The sequence below is a fragment of the Hippoglossus stenolepis genome, chromosome 4 (assembly GCF_022539355.2).
Source record: "Hippoglossus stenolepis isolate QCI-W04-F060 chromosome 4, HSTE1.2, whole genome shotgun sequence".
Lineage (NCBI taxonomy): Eukaryota > Metazoa > Chordata > Actinopteri > Pleuronectiformes > Pleuronectidae > Hippoglossus > Hippoglossus stenolepis.
Window position 1 is genome coordinate 25005056 of NC_061486.1, and position 17567 is coordinate 25022622.

Genomic DNA, 17567 nt, shown 5'->3' on the forward strand with positions numbered 1-17567 from the left:
AGAAGGTGGCATGAGTGAAACATTACCTGAAGTCAGTTGATAGGCTTGTAGCAGCTCTGTCCCAGCTCTGAATCTACAAATTGTTCCACTTCGATCATATGCGTGTGGACACGTGTCCATGGACATGAATCAGGTCCGGTGGATTTCATATAAAGACAATTGAAGAATATTTTCACAATAGGAGAGGAATATAATGTGAATGTGTTTATTTATTCTAGCAGAGGTAATAGTTTGCAATACATGCAATACATGTGGCACCTTATAGTGTTTGTCCAGTTAGATGTGTGTTGCTCCAAGTTGCTTCATGTAACCACTGGGGGGCACTGTTGTCTCTGCCTATAACTCCCCCTGAGTATTCCATAACAGAATTCACCGTTTCTCTGTGTACTTTGCTATTTACGGAAAACTATTTTGACTTGTGTAAACAGCTAAACTTCCAAGTCTTCCAGAGACTGCCTTCGTGTGCGTGTGTGTCTCAGACAGCCAATCTTGGCATGACATCTTGTTATGTGTGCCTCTGCGTGGGTGTGCATGTCCGTCACTGAGTTTCCACCACGGTGACCGACCATGGTGACCCACCACTGATCTGAGGATGCGGATGTCTGTCTATTTCAATTAATGGATGTTACGAGCAGTCTGAATGCACACACACGAACACACACACATGCACACACATCTACACACATATAATGACGGAGAACAACAATGTGAGTCAACTTTTATTTAATTTAAAGCACACTGTGGGAATAAAATGCACATAAATCCTATTGCTTCTTAGGATCGACACTACATCAAATGAAGCTGTTATATATCATTCTAATATTCTAAATTTATTCATTTAGGAAGTTGTTTTCATTCTTACTTACCTGCAAGGCAATCACTGTTTGCATCACATCAATCTACTGAAGTTTGCATACACTTAACAGCTTGTCCCAGCCTGGTCAGACCATATCATAACTTTACAATAGTGAGTCACTGTATCGTCCAGTCCCCGCTGAAGAAAAAGCACTGCTCATTATAAATTGTGTATTATAACCTCTCCTCTTATAAACACAACAATGGATGAAGCTCTTGGCAGGTGATCACCAGCACTGTCCTTTCAAAGGCAGAGAAAATTGACATATTGCAGCTTTATTTGACCTTCATCCTCTAATGTAGAATTGAATTAGATTTTTTATATTGAGATTTTTTGACTTTATTTTAAATGATCTTTTTTTTACATTATATTCTCTATGACATTGACTTATTGCATTGCTGAGCTGCCCTGTCCTTCTCTCAACACGTTTCATTGTACCGCTGACCCTGTGTTAACATATGACTAATAAAACTTGAAACGTTCAAAAAGTTTAAAATAAAAGAAATTGTTAATAAAACAAAATGGCCTGATGAATCACAAATACAGACGTCTGATACTTAGAGGAGGTTGAATAGTGGATCGTCAGCGTGTTGGCAGACACAATTAGGATTTAGGTTTAGAGGCTGGTGTCAGTGACTCTCAGCAAGAGCAGCAAAAAGCCCTGCTAGTCTCCTTAAAGCTACTAGAGAAAGACGGCCCTGAGGTACATTGATAGGCCTCTTAACTTAATTCTTTCTCTCTTGACCACTTTACCTCGCTGGCCTGAGCATATAGGTGAAGAAAGGTTGTAAGTGCAGCTTAAAGCCAAGTACGTGCACCCACAGAAACAACAGGATATGGTCAGATGCTAACTGGCCTTTTGCAAACAATGGAGGAGACCCAGAGAGACGTTGACGTGCAACTGGAGGTGTGCAATGGTTGTGTCTTCACCGTCCTGTGTGGTGCTGCAGACACAGGATAACCTGCAGGGGGGAAAAGCAGAGCCTTTGTTAGGACCATCAGTCGTGCACTTTGCACAGGAGCAGAGAAAACATGGAGGATAGACGCAGAGGTCAGCGAGACATCACACTGCAGTCGTCCAGAGTTGTTTACAGGGGCAGTGCAGCAATCAGTACACCATGTCACCATGTTGTCACAGGGATCAAACCGGCGGTCAGACCGCTGTATGTGATGTTGTCCGCACTCAGACATGGAGCTGGAGAAGTGCAGCTTGTTCGTGTGGAAATTGTTTTCACCAGCTGGCTTCTGCTTTGCTTTTTCACAGCAGACATTTTGACCTGTCACAGTCGGAAATGTTTCTTTCTGATGACGTTTACAATGGCTGTGTTCAGTCCAAGTGTCCCAGTGAGCCAGTCACAGACGCCATTATCCATTTAGTGATACATCAAGATATAACCTGTGGTGAAGAAGGCCTCTGCACATGCTTTACATGGTGCTGAGGCATCACCACACACATTTGTTGAATTCATGAGCTGCCAAGTATCTGTAGCAGAAAACAGTTATACATACCATTAACTCTATAAAAGCACTAACCTATTAGAACTACTTTCATCTTACACAATGCATCTTTACTAGTAATAGACGGTAGTCCCTGATAATTTAAAACCATATTACGTACTTATCTTTATGTTGATTTAACTATTCCCACAAATAAAAACTGTTACTTTTAGCTGCACATAATTTAAACTGGGACTGGGTAATAAAACAATATCAATAATGCTTGCAATATAATTTTCATCACTACAACAAAAGTCCAATATCTGTATATATATCACTTAACCATTGTGTAAGCACAGTGAGGAGGTATCACACATAATTGATCTCCCTCAGATTTGTAAAATGTTTTGCTGTTGATCAACTGTTTGTCGTTCTCTGCTCATAAAGAAGAGTTTAAAACCACAACTGTCATTCAGGAGCAGAATTGTGTATTTAAACTTAACAGAAATTATAATCTGACATTTATTGTGATAATTATTAAGAACAACTGATATTTACATTTTCATCTTGATATAACTTTTGACCGTGTTGTCCAGCCCTAATTCAAAACTGATTAATATTGAAATACTATACTATACTTTTCTGTTTTAGCACTAAGTTTTTAATTTGCAAACAAGTTTCAACATACCACTTTTCGTCTCCCACCCTGTTGTCGCTCCCCAAATCATGACCTGCATTTACCTGACCATAACTTGTACCTGCACCTGTTCAGCACCTCCCCACCCAAACTCCTCACATGGCACAACTCCACTCCACATTCTCCTTCCTCTCCCCAATCACCCCCTCACTCACCCCCTCACTCACTCCCTCCCTCCCTCCCTCCCTCCCCTGATATGAATAGTTGACCCGGTGGCTGGTGTCTCCTGGTACTGGGACTGCCTGCCTAGCTGAATGGGCCAAGAGCATCGGGAAGCCAGGGCCCTTTGTGTTGTGTGTGTGTGTGTGTGTGTGTGTGTGTGTGTGTGTGTGTATGTGTATATATGTGTGTGTGTGTGTGTGTGTGTGTGTGTGTGTGTGTGTGTGTGTGTGTGTGTGTGTGTGTGTGTGTGTGTGTACGTGTTGGGTCACGGCGTGGGGATTAGGTGTGTGTGAGTGATTGAGGGTGACAGCGGTCCTAGCATTAGGGGCCCTGTGGCAGATTTTGCAGGCCTGTTTTAGACACACTAAGCTGGATTTACCAGCAGCAGTGTGTCAGCAGTGATGCAGCCAGCCTGGACCTCCTACAGAACACACACACACACACATGCACTCAAACACACACACATACATAGACCCTTGTGAACTATGACCCCACCTATCTAAAGTCATGTAACCTGTCTGACCGCCGCATCATCCCTGTCTTCCGTTCATTTATATGCTTCCTGTTGTAGTAACAGGTAGAAATGTCCCTCTGCTGTAAATGTGCTGAGCCACTATAAACTCTGTGATGCATGTCGTCCATTGTAGCAGGAACTAAGCATCAAAACAAACTTTATCACTGAGTCACACCACAATGAAACTTTGCACAGACTTTCAGTCATTTAAATGGACAGTCAGTGGTTTCCCTATCAGTGTTGTAAATGTCAATGCAATGAAACTTTAACATGTATTTACATTGTTTACCACAACATATACTCTTAAAGTTGAAGGAAGCACTGTGAGCGAATGCTCCAAAGTGGAGGAGGCTATCATTTTAATCGATATTCATTAAATAATTCAACTCTAAAGTAAAAGTCATGTTGCAAAGGCCAAGCTGTGTAACATGCAGTCAGTTGTTTCAATTAAATAGTGTAACTGTCGGTTCTGTAATTTGCTCAGCAAATCTGTGAGCTATCAATCTATCAATATTGATTATGGAAACCCTCTCCTCTGCCTTTCTTGATTGACTAGACAACACAAAGACTGTCAGGGTGTGTGACATATCATTTTGATTTTAAACTTCTCGAAAAGTTCAAATAAAATAATGTGCATTTCACTATATCATCTACGCTGAGTATGTGGGGCCAAATTGGGTATGCAAATGCAGAGGGTATGTGAGGCCACTGTGGTCCCATGTGTCTGCACACACACACATAACGATGCTCGATTGTGTATTTCATTGTGGACTGCGAATGTTTGTGTGCAAACCTTTTGTCAATGTGTGAGTGTGTGTACACCGGTGTGTGTGTGTGTGTACTCGCTCCCAGATCTCTGTTACAGCCTGTCCATTGTGAAGGAGAGTGTTGAGCAAGATCCTGACCCACCGCGGGTACTAATCAGACGCATTCCTTGGGATTAAACGGCCAATTAACAATAAGGGAACCATTGTAGCCCTGTCTCGTTTTGCGTCACAGTTAAAGGGTTTTGCGCGTGTGTATGTGTTGCAGAGAGTGCATGTTTGAGTGTGCGAGTAACAGTGTGTGCGTGCACTGTGCTTTTTGTGCACAAAAAGCACTCTGTGACTTTCTGTCATCAGGTTGCACTTGTGTGTTTGCAGGTTTCTTAATGAACATGCACGCTATAGTCATAAGTGAGACTACAATTAGGCTTGGTATTGTGTGCAACTTAAAACAAATCATGCTGCAACTAAAGTGAGAGGTGGTGCATTATGGGTCTTGCATGCTGCAGGTTGCAAGTCACAAGATGTGTGTGTATGTTTGACACTGTTCTTAAGGATGGGTCATTCCCAGGCACTTTATTAAGGCACCTGGCCTTACATTTAGACAGTAATGCAAACAAAATATACATAACTCTATTCTATTCTGCACTGGTGTATGGTTTTGTGTGCTGCTGTTGTATGTCTTGTGTGTGTGTGTGTGTGTGTGTATGCAAACTAATGCATATAAGTGTGTTTTTCGGTATCCATGTGTGTGTCTGTGTGTGGGGGGTGTGTGCATCAGTGTGGCACGTGTCAGAGTGTGGCGGAGGATAAGCGAGGCTCAGGGCCTGTTGCTCCACTTCCATGATTACTACTGCTGTCTGCTGCCATATGGGGTGGTGGGGGTGCAGGTGGTGTAGGGTGCAAGCTACTGTATCACGCTATACACCCACCCACCCACCCACCCACACACACACACACACACACACACACACACACACACACACACACACTCAATCTCACCCCACCCACCTCCACCCGAACCAGTTATGCCCTTCCACACCAGCACATCACCATGCATATGCTGCTGGAGCACATGCCCAGAGGAGGAGAAACACACACACTAGCACACACACACACACACACACACACACACACACACACACACACACACACACACACACACACACACACACACACATACACACATTCTTCAACTTGTTAAAACAAAGCTGATATGTGCATTGATGCATGGTATGTATTGCTCCTTACCCATACACCTGGCTGCCTAATTAATCAACTAACAATATTAATATTAATAATATTATTAATATTAATATTATTATTATTATTAATAATATTATTATTAATAATTATATCAGATATATATAATTCCTATTATTCTTATTATATTGGTTTTATTGTTGTCATTATTATTATTGTTGTTGTTACTATTGTATTTATTCTAGTAACTAAATACAGATTACATAGCCTACATACAAGGATTCTGACGTACATACTATGTAACAAATTAAAAGAATAATTCATTCAAAATTTCTCTTAAAAACATATTTTTTGTCTGATATTTTTACCAATATTGAAAAATCACGACAGTTGTTGTATGTAATGATTTATTATTAAGTGACTAACGAAATTTGCCTCATAAATAATAGTTTGAACCATATATTTCTCTTTTTGTTTTTCTCTCTTTTTTTCTCTCTTCTCTCTTTCTCTTTTTATGTTAGATTTTCTTTATTATATTTTAAGTAGTTAAAAAATTGTCTGGACATGCAAATACTGCACTTGTTCATCTTATCTTGTTACAAGTGTATGAGTATGAGGGCGAGAACAGGTGTTAACCTGCTAAAGCCCCAGACAGTGGTCAATGAGGGGGCTAAATGATGACAGTTACAGTAACACACACACACACACACACATACAGTACACACACACACACACACACACACACACACACACACACACACACACACACACACACACACACACACACACACACAGCATGCAGACCCCACCTGCTGCTGTCTGCAGTGGATTAGAGATCTGTCTACCCTCAGAAGACAGCAGGACACACACATGCACGCAGCAGGGGGTCAGCGGTCTGTGAAATAGATGGAGATGCCGGCCAGACATTATTTTCAGATGAACTCATGTTTAAACTGATGCACACGCCTCTTTCACATCCAAATTATGTCTCCATTGTAAAGCACTTTGGGACAATGTTGAGAAAAGTGTTTCATAGATAAAGTTTAACTAGCATTACTTAGAGAAAACAAAGACAAATGTTCTATCTGTAGAACATGAGTTGTCTTACATAATCACTTCATTGATTATTCTGCCCTCCTGGGAGACATCAGGCCTTTAAGCGTTGGAACCATTGTTAGTCGCTGGTTTTCTCTAAATTCATCACAAAGAGGCATGTGGTGGCATTCTCCTGCTGCAGACCTGACACGTCTTCAATCTGAGTTTATCAAATTGAGTTTTCTTTCTTTTAAAATTATGCTTAAAGAATAAATGTCAGAAATATTACTTTACTTATAGTAACATTTAGGAGAATTATTTTAAGTATGAGAACGACCTAATTACAAAGACATTGTCATACAACTAACTCTTATAGTCGGTATGAAAACCTGGTAGAAAATTAAAAGTAACCTGCAAATCGAGGTCACTGTTTTTGGTGCATATAAAACATATTTATCATAAAATATAATATTATTACATCTGTATATCTAATGTCTGAGAATTCTAAACAATACTAATCAATGTTATTAATGTAATTAAGCTTTTAATATAGTGTAGGCAACAACTCCACCTGTTAGTTGGATTTTCATTTGTGTGTGTGTGTGTGTGTGTGTGTGTGTGTGTGTGTGTGTGTGTGTGTGTGTGTGTGTGTGTGTGTGTGTGTGTGTGTGTGTGTGTGTGTGTGTGTGCTGGTTTGGGTTTGTGGTTCATATGCAGTAATGCAGTACATCATTATATAAGTTTATCAAACACAAATCCTACCAAACACATGCTCCTGCACATTCCTACACTTGCACATACTGTACGTTAATGGCCTGTAATTGCGGTCTAACAGCAGGGTCAGTTAATGTAACCTGTTAATGTGCAGCATTGGACCTTCATAGGGCCCGTTGCGTTACTGTGGATGGAAAAGTGCTGAGTGCTGTGCAGAGAGACACATGGTCTGGCCTGGACTCACGCAGAGTAATCCTCACATCATTTTAATGAGCAACACACACTGACCTCAATACAAACACACACACACAGGCAAACACGCACGCACACACATACACCCATACACACACACACACACACACACACACACACGAAAACCATCATTTATAGCTGAAGATAACAAAAGTACATTTAAATCTTAAATGCGAGCCACCCTGAATCATTTTAAAATGTAAAAATAAGACACTCAGCACTTTAACATTAGCAGAAAGCTCAGACTACCTCTGTCCCAGTGCCCCTCCCATAGCCCCCCTTCCCCATCTGCCCCTCTCTCTCTCCTTCCACGCATTTCTGCCCTGTTTTATCATCACACTCGTCCACTCTTCCTTCCTTCCTTCCTTCCTTCCTTCCTTCCTTCCTTCCTTCCTTTCAGCCCACCCCAGTAACCTTCCGCCCAGTTTCCTCCAGTAACAGTTTCAACCTCCACCAGTCCGTCGCCTGTTAAGCACCACATACTTTCCTCTCAGTCTGTCCATCTCTCACTGCAGCCTCTCATACACTCACCACTGTGGCCCTCTATCAACGCCGCCGCTTCCCGATCCCCATAATGCCCAGTTACCTTATCAATAACCATCGATCCAGCCACAGAATTGAAGGTCCTGCTCTCTGTCCCTGCGCAGCGAGTGCTCGGTTCTCTCCATCCACCCTTCATCTGTCAATCTGGCCACAAACCCCTCTTTCCTCCCTTTATCCCGAGGTAAGATACTTACTTTTCAGATAAAGCATATTATGATAAATCGGCTGAACTCTGTGCGTGTGTGTGTGAGTGTGTGAGTGTGTACTGTCACTCACACACACACTCACACAAACACATACACACTATAAGCACCCAGTGTGCACACACAGACATACAAAAATAAACTGTGCGTATCGAACAATTTGATGTCAGAGGTACTTAACAGCTGGAAAAGTGTGTGCGTGTGTGTGTGTGTGTGTGTGTGTGTGTGTGTGTTGGTTTTTTGGGTCTTTTGGGATACATCACTCAATAATGGAGACATGAACATAGGGTTTGTTCATCATCAGCATCATCACACATAGTAACAATGGATTGGGATCAAACGCACATACAGGCCAGTTTACCAGGAAGGATTCTGGGAGATTTTGGAGTAATTCTACTCTCAATTTTCTGTATAGAAAATAGAAAGGAAAAAAATCAGAACCTGTGATTTCCAATAATATAAAGGGCCCAGGACACTTTCTCAGAATGATGAACAATAATGAGACCAAACCACATTTTTGAAATTAATTTGAGTAAAACTCATTTCCATTATTGTCTGTTGTGAATAAAGGCTGATGAAACTTTCAGTATCACACAGAGACATGTATTTATACATGCACTGTGCAAATGGATGAGAAAAAAGATTTTTTTCCCTTTTTACCACAAGCAATGGCTGAGTTCTTGCTCGGCCTTCAATGATGGATGCGTGCATGTGTGTTTGCTGAGAGAACTGGATGAGGGGAAATAGTGGAGCATATGGGCCAATGTTCTCCAACTAAGTGGGATGGAAGTTCAGGTCAACAAGGGGAATAAAAGAGTTTGGAGAAAATGAAAATTAAATGAAAATACAATAGCTGTGTTTGCCTGTGGGACGTGTATGCGTGCTTGTTTCGAAATAGGATGTTTATGAAATGCTGTGTGTGTGTGTGTGTGTGTGTGTGTGTGTGTGTGTGTGTGTGTGCGTGTGTGTGTCTGTGTGTGTGGAGTATAGATTAGATGCACTAAGCCTCTTATGTGCTGGCTGTCCTTAATTTGCTTCTGCTCTGGGTCCTAGTGCATCCATGTTACAAGCAGTCCTTCATCACACAGCAATTTCCTCATCGAACAACCCAGACAACAACACTTGTCATGCAACAATGAAATACACAGATTTGATCTTAAAGAATATTAATATACAATATGTACTTATCTTAAAGCTGGCCTATATGTAATTATGTATATGCCCACTAAAATAACAAGATAAGGCTTTTCAAACTAAATTACTTTAGGGGGGAAGAATGACTGAATAAATTGGAGAATTAATTCATTTAATCCATTGCACAAATTTCTGTCTTATTAAAAAGCATGGATACAGAGTTTTGGTAACTTTAACAAATGAATAACCAGTGAACTGAGTTTCTATCTAGATCTGTTAAGCAGTGTCATTATATGAACTTATTTCTTGTATAAGCAACAGTCATATTGTTCTTTGTGGATATTTTATAATGTGACAACATAAAGCTACAGAAAAAATATATAATTTTAACTTCACATGCACAGGCCATGGGCAGAGGTATTTTTTATCTACCCATAAGACACTTATTAAATAGAATTTCTATTTTACTCATTGATAATAGGTTATGCTAATTACTTCATTCAGTTTTACTTTGCAGGTCTGCCATTATATCTTATGGTATCTTTAATTTGTATTATTAAATAAAGCTTTAATAGCTACTGCTACTGGATAAAAGATTCAAAGATGTTTTAAAGATTCTAACATTTTAAAAGATAAAGATATTTTCAAAAGTGACATCCATAAAAGTTGGTATTAAAAATATAATTGGATTTGTTTATTTTTATGCTATAGTCTTGCTACAGCCTTTTAATAATAGAAAAAAAACACTTTGATAACAACATTTTGAAGTAGCTGAATAAAGTGTTAAAATGTGATTGGCCCAAATGTAATAAGTATCCATTAGAATAAAATACAACAGAAGATGCTCGTGAGAGGCAGGTCCGAAAGGTTCGCGCGTGCGCAGCAGTGTCGTGCGCGCTCTGAGGGAGCTGTCTCCATTCCCGCAGATTTCTTTTTCTATGAGCAGGAGCTCTGACACTTTCCTGTTATATAAACTTCCCACAATCCCTGTGGCTCTGAGCCAACAGATACTATAATATAAAATATAATTAATAAATACAAACAAACAACAAATAAATAAATAAAGCATACCTGGATGTGGAGCAGGTGACAGGTTTCCCCTGGAGACAGAAGGTATCCAAACGACACACACATACACACACACACACACAAACACACACACACACACAAACACACACGTACACACAGAGGTAACGACATTTTTAAAACACGCCGGTAGAGTGTCTCTGTCGCTCTGTGTGTCTTATATCTCCGCTTTGGCTTTAACGAACAGGATAAACCCCTTATACAGTTTGGACTGTAGCTACATGGGTCTCTATGTGTGTGTGTGTGTGTGTGTGTGTGTGTGTGTGTGTGTGTGTGTGTGTGTGTGTGTGTGTGTGTGTGTGTGTGTGTGTGTGTGGATTTTAAACTATAAGAAATCCGATTCAATTAACAAGCACAGAGAATCGGCTTTGGACACAGTGAAATTGTCTCGCCGCAGAGGATGGCACAGGAGAGCAGACACACACACACACACACACACACACACACACACACACAAATACAAATACATAAACATCTCAGTGTCACCACAGTCTAACAAAAACATCATATTATTCTATTAAATGCATAAATCAATAGCAGAAAAATAACGTTATCTTTTCTTCTACTTTGACCACGCGGAGCTGCAACAGTTGTTAGAACGTTCTCATATAGGCCTGAGGCCTTAAGGCTCCTATCACATTAACAAATAAAACAATATGTCTTTAAACTCTAATTATTTCAAAATAAATAATTTAATTCATTTATTGTTTTATTTGGGTTAACCCTGTTTTATTTGAAAAATATTTTCTGAAACACCATAGTTTATACCTGTATCAATTATACGTGACTAATCATCATCTTCTCCTTTATGCATTATTCTTCTTTTATAACTTTATATCTATCTACATATAACTATTACCTTCTCCTTCTTGTATCTATCCATCTATCTGTCTGTCTATCTATCTATCTATCTATCTATCTATCTATCTATCTATCTATCTATAACTATTCTGTCCATCTATAACTCTTCTTCTTTTCTATCTATCTATCTATCTATCTATCTATCTATCTATCTATCTATCTATCTATCTATCTATCTATCTATCTATCTATCTATCTATCTATAAGTTATCTGCTCTACTACCTCATATCTATCTATGTAGGTATAACTTTGTATCTATCAATCTATAACTATTCTTCTTCTCCATAACTTTACCTATAACTCCGCTTCTCTATAACTTTATATACTGTAAGTTTGATATGAAGTAGGCTATGATGTAAATTACCTAAATCAAATACAATGTTAGAATTTGTACTTATTATTACTACTACCATTATTATTACTATTATTAGTATTAGTGTTATTATTATTACATTATTAATAATAATGATATTAATATTATCGTTATTATTTTTATTACGACTATTGTTATTATCATTATTGAGCGTGGTGAATGAATGGATGAATGGAAGGAAGGGAGCATGTTGGGGATCAGAAGGGGATTTAATAGCAGAACAACGCGCTCTTTGTGCTGCCTCTATAATCCGGCCTGTACCCCCTTCTCTGCCTCTGCCTCCACACTCCGGCTGCACACATGGGCCGACCAATTATTTTAGGAGGCCAATTTCGAAAAATGTTCACAAGACTCGAAAAGCTTAATACGGTTATTGAGGTTCTGCAGGTACACAATTTACACAATTGTTATTAATTGCATGAGGTCAACTTAAGTAGGCTACAAAGTGTCTTTCATTTAACAAGCTTGGCGTTATATAAAATCATGTTTTTTAACTGAAATTGATCTTTCATAATGTAGCGCATAACAAGAAGATAATAGTCTAAAGTTTTCATCAAATCGAGACATTGCACTCTTACGAAGCAGAGTCTGTGCTGAAGTGTCATCATATACAGGCCCAATATTAACAGCCTATGTGCGCGCGCGTCTGGGTGAGCGCGCCCACGAGAGAGAGAGAGAGAGAGAGAGAGAGAGAGAGAGAGAGAGAGAGAGAGAGAGAGAGAGAGAGAGAGAGAGAGGGGAGGGGGGTTGAGGGAGGAGGGCTCTGGGTGTCTACTTGGGTAAGAAGTTACTTCTAATTAGCCAGTCTCTTCTCGCTCGGCTCACTTGTCCTCCACCTGCAGATCCACATCACACCCTCTCCTCAGTGACCAGGGCCCACGCTCCGTGTCAGCTCTCACCAGCTCCCGCAGACGGGCCCAACTGCTTTGGACCTGCCGCGGCTTTTTTGGCACAATTCACCTGGCGACGTCGGTGCGCACGGGCAATTACGCACGACTCTGGTTGGAGCAACTGTATGATAGCTCGGGTCTAGTTTGGTCAGCCTTCAACATTCTCGATGTGGGGTTTCAGCTCATAGTGTTCGGCTGATTTGAGTTGTTTGTTGTTGTCGTATTTGCGCAGAGGAAGTGCAGAATATACAGGGAGGTCCGAAAGCTGCTGTGATTTTACGCACCAGGTGGACGCAGGTGCACAGGTACTTTAACGCAGGTTAGAACTACAGGCAGGTGTCAGGCTCGACGGCACTAGGTCAGAGGAAGCTACACAGATAAAGAAGAGGGCCAGCAGGGAAAAAACAACAACTTAGTCAAAAACAACCTATAGAGTAAAAGATAAAGAGGGAGGGAGGGAGAGACAGGGAGGAAAAAGACGAGAGAGAGAGAGAGAGAGAGAGAGAGAGAGAGAGAGAGAGAGAGAGAGACACCCCCTGGAGACTAGCTCGGAGACCCGGCCCCCGGTCAGAGAGAAGGAGAGAGAGAGTGAGGAAGTGAGGGAGTGTTTTAAAGCCGGCAGGAGGCATGATGTCCTACATTAAGCAACCCCATTACGCCGTGAACGGGTTAACGCTGTCCGGCCCGGGCATGGATCTGCTCCACTCCGCTGGCGTTGGATATCCCAGTAAGTAAAAACCTGTGGCCTCCAACTGTGTGTTTCTATCTTTCATTTTTAATCAATTGTATATGTCTTTGCATTATTATTTGAAGTGGAAACGTGAAGTTGGATATTTTGAAATGCTAAAACCGAAGGAATTTATAGAAAAGGTCGTTAATCTTTATGCGTAAAATATCTGTTGAGTGTTTTTTTAATACAGCTGTCTGTGCTTTATGTGGATGAAGACATGTGTGTGATTCTTCAGGCATCCGAACATGTGTTCACTTGACCTATAAGTTCAGCGGATTACAGAGTCAAAAAACAATAAAAAACGTGTGTGAATGGAGACGCAGCTCGTTCTCACACAGACTTAACATCACCGCAGACTCCAATCTGTTGCTCTTATCGTGTAACCTATTTACAGGAGCAGGCGCATTGTGTTGTACTTTGTGCCACAATGTTGTTTTTTTTTGTCATGACTGCGTGAATACTTAACTTATATTGTTCGGTGCGGATGCATGACCTGCTCAGCATCTGTCATCCTTGAGAGGAGGCTGTGGATGATGCCGGGGTTTGGCCTCGGTGACAGCAGGCGTGCGTTACAAAGCTGGGCCCTCTTGTTGAATAGATGAAGACGATTTCCCCCCACAAAAAACTGCGTGAATGTTTGATGTGGAGCCACTTTCGTTTGCCCTCACTGTATATTTCGATTCTGACGGTCTCCTCTATGACAATTACAAAACAAGAAGAAGCGTTAAATCATTTTATTCGATCCAATAAGATGTGTAAATCGCAGAGACTTTCTTTAGCTTCAACTAATATCTATTAGGGTTTAACTGGTATTTTTCAACATTTATTCGTTAGAATAATTTCTAATAATCGACATTATCGGTCAATTCTTAAAACTTACTTACTTAAAATGCACATCTTAGAAACAATAGGCCTGCGGTTTATTAGTTATCTTAATGTATTTTCTGAATTCACAAGGAATCGCAATTTAATTTTTTTGTCCTTCTTTATTAATACAACTAGATGGCTATTCAAATAAAGTACTAAATTGGGACATTTTAATAAGTTAATACTGATTGGAATAATCGTGTTTTCTATTATAGGCATTCATTGGATTTTGGAAAAGCAATTTTCCTTTTAGAATTTTCTTCTTCTTCTTCTACTTCTTCTTCTTCTAAATAATAATAATAATAATAACAATAATAATGAATATAAATAATAATAATAAGGTTTTTTTTTTCTAGACACCCCGCGTAAACAGCGTCGGGAGCGCACCACCTTCACACGCGCTCAGCTGGACATCTTGGAGGCTCTGTTTGCCAAAACCCGGTACCCAGACATCTTCATGAGGGAGGAGGTGGCCCTGAAGATCAACCTGCCCGAGTCCAGAGTGCAGGTAACACACAGCACACATCAGTGCACATTCACTTCTCATATTCACTAGTCAACAGTGTTTGGATGCAGAACATTGCGGCTACACTGCAAGAGAAATAAACTCATCCGCGTGTGTGTGTGTGAGAAAGAGAAATAGCTAATGATAAAGTACTAATTCTCTCCCCTCCTCCAGGTCTGGTTCAAGAACCGCCGTGCCAAGTGCCGCCAGCAGCAGCAGCAGAGCACGGGCCAGTCCAAGCCACGGCCCCCTAAGAAGAAGGCGTCCCCTGCCCGTGAGTCCAACGCCGAGGCCAGTGCCAACCACAGCAATGGACCCTACAGCCCCCAACCCCCTCCTCCCGGCACCACCATCACCCCCAGCTCGAGCTCGGCTAGTGCCACGGTGTCCATCTGGAGCCCGGCCTCCATCTCTCCGCTGCCAGACCCGCTGTCTGTCTCCACCACCCCCTGCATGCAGCGCACCACCGCCTACCCCATGACCTACACCCAGGCCCCCGCCTACAGCCAGAGCTACGCGGGGACCTCCTCCTACTTCACAGGCTTGGACTGTAGCTCCTACCTGTCCCCCATGCACCCGCAGCTGTCGGGCACCGGAGGAGCCCTGAGCCCCATCACGGGCTCCTCGATGGGTGGGCCCCTCAGCCAGTCCCCGGCCTCGCTCACCTCACAGGGCTACACTGCTGCCTCCTTGGGTTTCGGAGCTGTCGACTGTCTAGACTACAAGGACCAAGCTGCCTGGAAGCTCAATTTCAATGCCACTGACTGTCTGGACTACAAGGACCAGAACTCATGGAAGTTCCAGGTCTTGTAAATAACAGAGGAAGTGGGAGGTGGGGGAGGGGGATTAAAAAAACGAACAAGCAAACAAAAAAATCGAACCCAAGATAACATTTGGTGTTTTATTGGGGAAGGAGGAGAACTTGGGACACAGAAATCAGTTATTAATCATATCAGCTGAAGAACTGATCAGCTGTTTCAGAAAAATATGTGTGGAATTAAGAGTGTTATGGTTCAACCGTGTAAAAATCAGCCTCGAAATCAAAGAATGGCTGTAAAAGAAGCAAAAGATATCAAGATCAAATCACCTAGAAAGTACTTCAGCTTTAATTCTGCAACTTAAATTGAGTATAACTTTTACCAATGACAAGACAAATCAAATGAAACATCTAAAGCTAAGGAGGCCTGCAGCATGCAGAATGAATCCTTTAAATCAAAGACTTTTTGTATTTGCTTTTATTGACCGTGATGAATTTGAAGCTGAGCTAATGTGTTTTTTGACCCACAAGTTTAGGCAACCTTCTAATCGACACGTTCAACTGATGAGATCCCAAGCTTGTGTTTATTTCTTCCTCCTATAGACTTTGTCTCGTAGACGTTCTGTGATGTATTTCTTTGATGAAGCTGCTTCTCATCACTGAGCTGACTCAAAAAGCTTTGAGCCAAACTACTCAACTGACCCTGCAGACATCTGACAGAGGTGTCTTCACAGGGTGGCCGCCCATTCAATAATCCAAGTGTATAGCAGACGGACGCTGATGATTCCCAGTAGCCTTGTATGATACTGACCCTCTGCAGCCTGTGTGTGATACGAGCAGAGGGGGTAGAGTTGTCACCGCTGTGACTGCAGTACTAACCTGTTGCCTTTGAGCATGGTTGTAATCATTAGCAGGAATGGCTTGTACATTGTTAGTTTAATAGGATCACTTCCAGACAATTCGGGCAACAATGGTCACATTGTGGATCTTGGCAGCCGAGTACTTTCCCCCTCCATTCCACGAAGTTAGAGGATTGTTGAAGCAGTTCTTGAATCTACAGATGACTTCATCATCATTAAATATTATTATTTTGTTGCTATTTGTGAACTGCTTGAGCGAGGTGTCTGATGGGAGAGAAGGCTGCATGAGAGAAAGGGAAGGGACTGGGCCGCCATGCAGCCCCCCCCCCCCTTTGCACAGAGAGTTTGGTGCCTCTCTCAACTCCAACCTGTAAAGATGTGATGGGTACCACTTTATGTATTTGATGTATTGTCTGTTTTTTTTGGTATTAGACTTAAACAATATTATGTTAAAAAAAATTGTGAATTCGTTGAAGTAAAAATTGTGGTAATTTGTTTTGAAGTTGACATTATTATCAGTATTATTACTATCATCATTAATATTATGTCTTCAGCTGACACGGACATTAATAATGTTCTTTTTTTGTCGTTATTTTGTAAATATTAAAACTTGAAAATGCAATCATGTGTGGTATCAGCAACGTGTTGTCACACAGGCGCTCCACCCAACACATTCTCTCTTTCTTACTTTCTAGAAAACTGCCAACTTTTTATTTTTTCTCTTGATATTTTTCTGGTTTCTGCTTCTTCTGTTGTTTTTCTTTTTTTTCAAACTCAGGGGTTTATCCAATAAAAGTAGCAGTAATAGGATACAATGCTGTTCATGCTTCTTAATCATTTACTGTACTTTTATCTTTTGCATGACTATAATCTTCTCTGCTTATTTTTCTGACATGAATTCTTTTGTATGTTTCATTTGTCTCCTGTGTTTGACCAGTCTCACCACTACCATGCTAGATAGCTATGATGTTTCTGAGACATTAAACGACTTCATTAAAACTCTGTGGTCACTGACTTCTGTAAATTGAATCATTTAATTGCTGAACATCGGCTGCAAAGGTGGAATCAGGGGTGAGCTTCACCTCGGACATGTGTTATCCTCCTATATCTCTGCCATTTTAGT

At 41.0% G+C, this 17567-nt stretch overlaps 1 protein-coding gene and 1 long non-coding RNA gene across 2 annotated transcripts; one reads left to right on the forward strand and one right to left on the reverse strand.

Moving 5' to 3' along the window:
• Window positions 1–706: 706 nt before the first annotated feature.
• On the reverse strand, window positions 707–10820 carry LOC118106236. Its single transcript, XR_004695189.2, has 2 exons — window positions 10586–10820; window positions 707–1818 (listed from the first exon to the last, which is right to left on the reverse strand). It is a non-coding gene; the product is annotated as an uncharacterized LOC118106236 (long non-coding RNA).
• A 1816-nt stretch (window positions 10821–12636) lies between these two features.
• LOC118105760 (homeobox protein otx5-A) lies at window positions 12637–17458 on the forward strand. The gene is made up of 3 exons (XM_035153568.2): window positions 12637–13452; window positions 14679–14830; window positions 15002–17458. The coding sequence occupies exons 1-3, from the start codon at window positions 13353–13355 to the stop codon at window positions 15638–15640; spliced, it is 891 nt and encodes a 296-aa protein (XP_035009459.1). The 5' UTR covers window positions 12637–13352; the 3' UTR covers window positions 15641–17458.
• The last annotated feature ends 109 nt before the right edge of the window (window positions 17459–17567 follow it).